Source organism: Capricornis sumatraensis, chromosome 20, assembly GCF_032405125.1.
Source record: "Capricornis sumatraensis isolate serow.1 chromosome 20, serow.2, whole genome shotgun sequence".
In the NCBI taxonomy this organism is placed as follows: Eukaryota; Metazoa; Chordata; class Mammalia; order Artiodactyla; family Bovidae; genus Capricornis; species Capricornis sumatraensis.
The window spans coordinates 66,370,939-66,378,742 of NC_091088.1; the positions used below are offsets into that span (position 1 = coordinate 66,370,939).

The window sequence follows — 7,804 nt, forward strand, 5'->3', positions numbered from 1 at the left end:
ACCACTACTTCCCATCCCCTTCACCCGCCTCTGGCAATGCAGGAGGTTTGCTGTTGTTGTTGTTTTCAATTAAGAACTTTTCCTCACCAGCTCTACTGTGTAACTCTTAGGGTCTGTGACAGAAGAGTAAAGTGCTTATTACACAGTGTGATTCTATATCTCAGTGAAGCTGGAAGAAAAGATGAAAATGACCGATTGTCTTTCTCACTGTAAAATAACCCACTTTATCTGTTATTATGCTCTTTTTCTTAAAATCTACTTTGTCTGATATTAATACTGCTATGCTAGCTTTCTATGTTACTCTTTGCATGATGTATCTGTTCCTTTCCTTCTACTTCCAACCTATCTCTTTTCTCATGTTTAAATTGCAGCTCTTTTTCCTAAAGAAAGATTTGAGTTGCCAGATAACAGGAACATGAATTTGTAATTACAAATCCTCCCACAAAGCAAAGCTCAGACTCAGGTGACTCCTCTGCTTAAATTCTATCAAATATTTAAAGAAAAAATAATATGGACACTTTATAAGCTCTGTCATAAAAAAAAGGAGTATGAGAACATGTTTAAAGTCATGAGTTGTTCAATAAAGCAGATTCGATTTTCAATTTTTTTAAAAAAAGTGAAATTCTTTCTTTTGAATTCATTTTTAATCTCTTTTTCTTGTTTTTTGGCCACATTGCACAGTGTTTAGAATCTTAGTTCCCTGACTGGGAACTGAACCCTGGCCATGGCAGTGAAAGTGCAGAGTCTTAACTCCTGGACCTCCAGGGATACCGTAAGTGTAACGCTTTTTCTTTTGTTTTTAATATATATGTTTTTTTATGTGGACCATTTTTAAAGTTTTTATTGCTTCCAGTTTATGTTCTGGTTTTTTGGCTATGAGGCATGTGGGATCTTATTTCCACAACCAGGGATCAAACAGGCACCCCCTGCATAGGAAGGCCAGGTCTTAACCACTGGACGGCCAGTAAAGCCCCCTAAAGCGCAACTCTTGTCAAAATATGGGCTTCCCTAGTAGCTCAGTTGGTAAAGAATCTGCCTGCAATGCAGGAGACCCCAGTTCGATACCTGGCTCAGGAAGATCTGCTGGAGAAGGGACAGGCTACCCACTCTAGTGTCTTGGGCTTCCCTGGTAGCTCAACTGGTAAAGAATCCACCTGCAATGTGGGAGACCTGGGTTCAGTCCCTGGGTTGGGAAGATCCCCTGGAGAAGGGAAAGGCTGACCACTCCAGTATTCTGGCCTGGAGAGTTCCATGGACTGTATAGTCCATAGGGTCACAAAGAGTCGGAAACAACTGAGCAACTTTCACTTTCTTGTCACAATACATGGTTACCTGTGTTTCCTTCCCATGTGACAGCTTATGTGTTTTCACAGGAAACAGGCACAAGGAGGCATTGCTTATGTTCAAGTTAATATTTTATTTCTTCCTTTGGTTTCTGGTTACATTTTTGTACATTTTTCATGAAAATTCACTTTTCTGGATGTGTATTATGCTTTTAAATGTTTCCGTCAGCATTTACAGCATTAAAGTCACTTCGTCCACTAGCAATAAATACTCAGCCGTAAATGCATTCCGCCTTCACAGTCCATAGAGGCTCACAGTGCCCCTCGAACCAGCAGATCTTCCAGTGCATGGAGGGATTCCGCACAGCATCCATGTCCTGTAGTTAAGACAATTCATCACTAGGGATGTTTCTGTTAAGTCTGAGAAGTGGAGGCTGCTGGCTGTTGATCATTGTCCTCCAGGCTGTGTCGGATCCCATATCCAAAGTATATGGCAAATCCTAGGAGGGAAATGAGACAATGAGAAGGGAAAGTAGGTGCTCTCCTCATTACAAATGCCCAATAGGGCTCCTATCATGGTGTCTGACACAGTTTAGGAGAGAGGTAGTAGGAAGAATATTGGGTTCCATCACTCAAGAAGCCTCTTTATCCCAGAAAACCACTCACCAATTGCCATCCAGATGCCAAATTGAGCCCAGGTCTGAGGGGTCATCTGTATCATCAAGTAAGCATTCACTAAGGTGCTCACCAGGAAGACGGCAGGCAGAGCAGGGACCTGTGAGCAAAGTCAGTTCATTCCTGAACATACCCCAGATGTCTGAAAGGGAAACCCTACCCCATGAGGGCAGGAAGACTCCAGTTCTGCTCAGACTGTGTGCTCAGTGCTTAGTGAGACTGAGTTTGTAAAGCACTGAGTGTGGATCAGGGAAGAGTCCATTGGTTTCAGCAAATCCCCTCACTGCCTGTCCAGCAAAGGATGTTTATACCTAAAGCACACAGACCTTCACTCAAGGTGGACACTTTAGACCCATAAGGTCACCTACCCTGAATGTAGGTTTACGAGGAGAGGGGCTCTGAGGCTGCCTCCAGATGATGACCGTGACCCCAGTGATGAGCAGCAGCAGCAGCACAGCCACTGTTGTGAGCACAGGGTCTCCAGAGAACACCTGGCTGGACCACCAGTACAGGATCAGGCTCAGGATTATCAGCAGAAGCACTGCAAGGGTCAAGGTGGAGAACAGGCTGGACCCAGAAGACAAAGATGTCAGGACCTCGGGTCACACCCCTCCCCAGGCTGCCCACATCAGGAGGGGCCATCATATCTCCAAGACTCCTCAACTGACAAAATACACACTCCAGTACCACCCTGTCAATTTCATAATATGACCAAGGAGAAATCCCACTGCTCACCAAGAAGGGAGGCACATCCATAGACAATCTGGCCAGATTTCCGGGTGGGGGTGGTGCTGGGAGGGAACCACAGACTCTTTAGAATGCCTGAGATTCCTGCTTCAGGTTCAGATTCCAAAGGACCTCCTTCAGCTTCAGGGTTTGTCTCAGTTTCCTCCTCTGTTTTCTCCTGGCTTCCATTCTGGGCTGGTTGATACCTGAATTAGAAATATTAAAGCAATAGTAGTAACAGCCCCTACTGCTGATCCAACATCAGTCTGTCTAATGCCTCTCTTTCCCCAATCAGTGGTAGCAGGACATTGAGGAGGCAGCATGAAGGTGGAAGATGATTCCCTCCCCATCAACCCTTACAAGTCAAAGACCTTCCCCCCAGTCCAGGTGTCGTGGGGTCTCACCTGAGGACAAGGACAGAAAATGTCACCAGGGAGTAAGCGAGCAGGGACCGAAGTGACATGAGGTCCACCAGGTCAGTGAAGTCGAAGAGTAACGCCATGACCGCTGGGATGAGGGCGCAAGGACAGTGGGATAAGAGTGAGAAACCACTGGAAATATGCAAGTTAAGACGCATGATTTTAAAAGGGTGAGTTTTGTCTATTCACCTGCAAGAGTTCCAGGAACCAAGACAGCCATGATGGGGTTTCCTGTGGGTGCAACGGTGTGGACAATGATGCGGGCATCGGTGCGGGCATCAGTGCGGGCATCAGTGCGGGCATCGGTGGGGGCAGGGATCCAGGCAAGTCCCCGGAAAAGGAGCCCATCCTCTGCCATTGCATAGGTCAACTGAGCCATGATAAACATGATGCTCAGAAGGCTGGAAGGGAAAATGGGAATGTGTGAGAAGGGGCAGAAGCGGGAGAGACCGGGGCTTTTGCTCCCTGGTCTACCTGGGGAAGATGCCTTTCTGTCTCATCTCTCAGTCCCAAGGGCTGGGGATACCCAAGCGTCTGACAGTAGATGAAGAGAAAACCATGAGACTGAGCTGTATAAAAGAATGCAGAGGGTGCCAACAGCCACGACATATTTGGCAGGCTCCCACCCAACATAGACGAAAGCCTGCGGCAAGGGGCTCTCGAGCTGAATCAGGTAGTAGGGCACCATGAGGGTGAGGGCCGCCGAGACACCAAAGCACACCAAAAAGCAGATGAAGAAGGAGATGACGACAGCCAAGGGCATGGACCACTGAGGACGGCTGGCTTTGCTCCCTGCAGGATGGGAGGAAGTATTGGGTCACTGGGGTTTCACTGGGGTGAAATCACAAAACCCACTTTACTCTTCAAGTTTCAAAAGCAGCCTAACCTTCTACCCACCTCTGTGTTCAAGGGCAGCCCATTCTGTTCCCAAACCCCGATGGGACACACGATGCCCATGTTACCTGCACTGACAATGTGAGCAAAACCAACAAATGCGTAGAAACATGTAGCTGCTCCCTGGAGAATTCCATCAAAAGCAAAAGGCACAAACCCTCCAGAACCCAGAAGGCCCAAGCTATGGTGAGAGGAGGAAAGAGGAGGAACGTGAGTGAGGCGTGTTCGGCCATCTCTACTGGGCCCCTTAGTACCACAGGTGCTGGGCTCCAGGGACCCTCACACTTGGACCATCACCCCAGGTCTCAGTCCCCACCATGTTCCCAACTCTGCACACCACAGACACATGCATTACTACAACCAAGGGGTACCCTCCTAACCTGTAGGCATCACCAGATCCAGCTGCAGCCAATTGGTAGTCCTGTTCTGTGAGCTTCCAGTTGTGCAGGTCTCCCTTAATGAAGCCAGAGATGATGATGAAGCTGAGAACCAAAATGTTCAAGCCTGTGAACACTTTGTTAATCACGGTTGACTCATAAATTCTCAGAGCCAGGAGTCCTGTGGGAAAAATGGAAAATGAGACAACAAAATAACTAAATCCAGGACTCCCCTGGTGGTCCATTGGTTAAGACTCTGGGCTTCCACTACAGGGAGCATAGGTTCAATCCCTGGTCTGGGAAGTTCCCCATGCATTGCAGTGAGGCTAGAGAAATAAGTAACTAAATGCAGAGAGACAGAAAGCAGACTATTGGCTGCCCAGGGCTGGTGGTTGGTGGTTGTGGACAGATGGCAGTGACTGCTCAGTGGGTACAGGGTTTCCTTTTGCTGCAATGAAAATGTTTGGTACTGGATGCGGTGGTGGTTACACAGCATTGGGAATGTACTAAGTGCCACTGAATTGGACAATTGCAGATGGATATGTTCTTACTGTGACCATCATCTCACAATATCCATGTCTATCAGATCATCCTAAACTTTTACAATGCTGTATGTCAGTTGTTATTGCGGTTCAGTCGCTCAGTCATGTCTGATTCTTTGCGACCCCATGGACTGCAGCACGCCAGGCTCCCTGTCCTTCACTATCTCCCACAGTTTGCTCAAACTCATGTCCATTGAATCAACGATGCCATCCAATCATCTCATCCTCTGTTGTCCCCTTACCCTCCTGCCTTCAGTCTTTCTCAACATCAGGATCTTTTCCAATGAGTCAGTTCTTCTCATCAGGTGGCCAAAGTATTGGAGCTTCTGTTTCAGCATCAGCTCTTCCAATAAATATTCAGGACTGATTTCCTTTAGGATTGACTGGTTGTATCTCCTTGCAGTCCAAGGGATTCTCGAGTCTTGTCCAGCACCATGATCAAAAGTATCAATTCTTTGGTACTCAGCCTTCTTTATGGTCCAACTCTCACATCTGTACATGACTACTCGAAAAACCACAGCTTTGATTATATAGACCTTTATCAGCAGTGATGCTTCTGCTTTCTAATATGCTGTCTAGGTTTGTCATAGCTCTTCTTCCAAGGAGCAAGTCCCTTTTAATTTCATGGCTGCAGTCACCATCCACAGTGATTTGTTAGCCCAAGAAAATAAAGTCTCTCACTGTTTCCAATTTTCCCCCATCTATTTGCCATGAAGTGAATTATATCTCAATAAAGCTGGGAAAAATAATAAAGTGGTTAAATTTATGTGGATTTCCTCTCAGTTAAAAAAAAAATCTTTGATCTCAGTATGGAGGAAGAAACTTGTTGGTCTAGGTAAGTGATTCCCAGCTGGAATGATTTTGTGCCCCAAGGGATATTGGCATTGTCCAGAGACATTCCAATTGTCACAGTTTGGGGGGCTGACTGTCACTGGTATCTGGTACATAAAGATCACAGATGCTGCTCAACATCCAACAATGATTTTTTGAAGGGTACACCTCTTGGCATGTGGGATCTTAGTTCCCTGACCGGGGATTGAACCCAAACCTTCAGCAGTGAAAGCACAGTGTCCTAACCATTGGACCACCAGGGAATTCCCCCAACAATGATGTTTTATAAAGCAGAAATGCATAGGCCAGCACCCCACACCAAAGAATGATCCAACCTAAATTACCAATAGTCCAAGGGTAGGAAAAAGTGTCTTGCCTTCCTCTCTTTCTTATTCCAAACCCTTTTCCCAGTGCTAATTCCCCACCCTCTGCCTTCGAGCCTTCCCCAGGCCAGCCCCCCCTGCATACCTGCTCTTCCCTTTCTGTCTCTGGTCTCCTCTCACCTGTGAGCAGCAGCACCAGGCCCAGGGCAAGAAAGTCTGGAAACGAGGCCAGGAAGGAGGGCATTTGCAGAGAGAAAGTTCCCCCTAATGCCTCAGAGATGTGGTTCCCAATCAGGCTGTCAAAGGTGGAGCTCCAGGCCCGGGCTATACAGGCAGTGGCTGCAGCAACAGAAGGAGGAATGTTTACAAGCAGACAGAACTTGAACCCCTATTATGAGCCGTGTGAGATATTTGGGGCAGGAGGTGAGCAAAAAACACCTGATCTCAAAGAGTTTCTCATGGGGCGGACAGGGGAGACCCAGGTGATTCACAAAAAGGCCAACTATTTACTATGCTAGGAGATAGAAGTGATGGAAAACAAAGAAACACAGGTAAATGGGAGTAGGAGGGACTGGATCAGGGTTGAATTGTTAAATTGAGGTGTAAGGGAAAATCCAGGAAGGTAACAGCTGAGCAAAGACTTCACTGTGGTCAGGGGATGAGCCTAGGGGCTTGCCGCCCTCTCACCCGCTCCCTCCAGTTCCCTTTCCTCTGGTTTCTCGGTCCATCACTTAAGGAAAGCAGGATAGACCTGCGTGCAATGAGGTTGTGCAGTTTTCCCGCCACCGTTCCCCTTCTCCCAACAAGGCCTCCAGGGTGGATAACAGGGTTCTGATGAATGAGTGAAGCCCCCACTCATCTCTCCTACTTTCTGCATCTTAAGGCCCACTTCTCCCTGCTCCCCATCATCTCACCAGTAATTAAATACAGTAAGAGGTTCCAGCCGCTGATGAAGGCGTACAGTTGTCCCATTGTGACATAGATGACAAAATACCCGGAAACAGGTCTTTCTACTCTGGCTGCCAACTCGACATAGCAGAGCCCAGACAACACAGTAGTCAAGCCGGCCACCAATAAGGAAAGGATGATTGCTGGTCCAGCTACGTATTTGGCCACTCCCCCAATCAGGATGTATATGCCAGCTCCCAACATGTTGTCCAAACCTATCACCACCAGGTCCAGGGTGTTCGGAGGACGGGTCTCAGAACTCTCAGGTTCCTCCCAGAACTCTGGCTTCCTGCGGACCAGCTTCTGACCAAACTGGTGAAGATACTGACCCAGCATCGTGGACATAGTTGAGGGGGCTACGGTCTGCTGAGAAAGCAAGATACGAAGTCATCAGTGGTGTCCATCTGCCCTTGACCCTGGAAGCTCAATTCCACAGAGGAATGGAGTGATGGGGAGCAGGTGGTAAAAGGACACACTGAGAAAGTTCTCTCTGTGTGAACTTTGGTTTCTTCAAACATAAAGAAGATTTTTAATATATTTCAAGGTTACTCGAAGATTTGCTTGAAGAGAAGTGAGGGGGCTGAGAATTCGTCTTCCCAAATGTGCCACTTTGGCGCAGGGATTCTTTATGAGCTGAAGGTAATTAAGACCCAGAAGGCTTGGAGAAAGCTTCCTGTCACTCCCTTGTCTGTGTGTGTCAGTTGCTCAGTCACGTCTTTGCAACCCCAATGGACTCCTCTGTTCATGGGGTTCTCCAGGCAAGGATACTGGAGTGGGTTGCCATGC

The 7,804-nt window shown here is 47.4% G+C and overlaps 1 protein-coding gene across 1 annotated transcript; it reads right to left on the reverse strand.

Moving 5' to 3' along the window:
- Positions 1 to 1,697: 1,697 nt before the first annotated feature.
- LOC138096270 (cationic amino acid transporter 3-like) lies at positions 1,698 to 7,354 on the reverse strand. Its single transcript, XM_068992394.1, has 11 exons — positions 6,985 to 7,354; positions 6,251 to 6,409; positions 4,378 to 4,555; positions 4,066 to 4,178; positions 3,680 to 3,895; positions 3,293 to 3,511; positions 3,089 to 3,191; positions 2,694 to 2,890; positions 2,327 to 2,499; positions 1,950 to 2,058; positions 1,698 to 1,783 (listed from the first exon to the last, which is right to left on the reverse strand). The coding sequence occupies exons 1-11, from the start codon at positions 7,352 to 7,354 to the stop codon at positions 1,698 to 1,700; spliced, it is 1,923 nt and encodes a 640-aa protein (XP_068848495.1).
- Between the last annotated feature and the right edge of the window lie 450 nt (positions 7,355 to 7,804).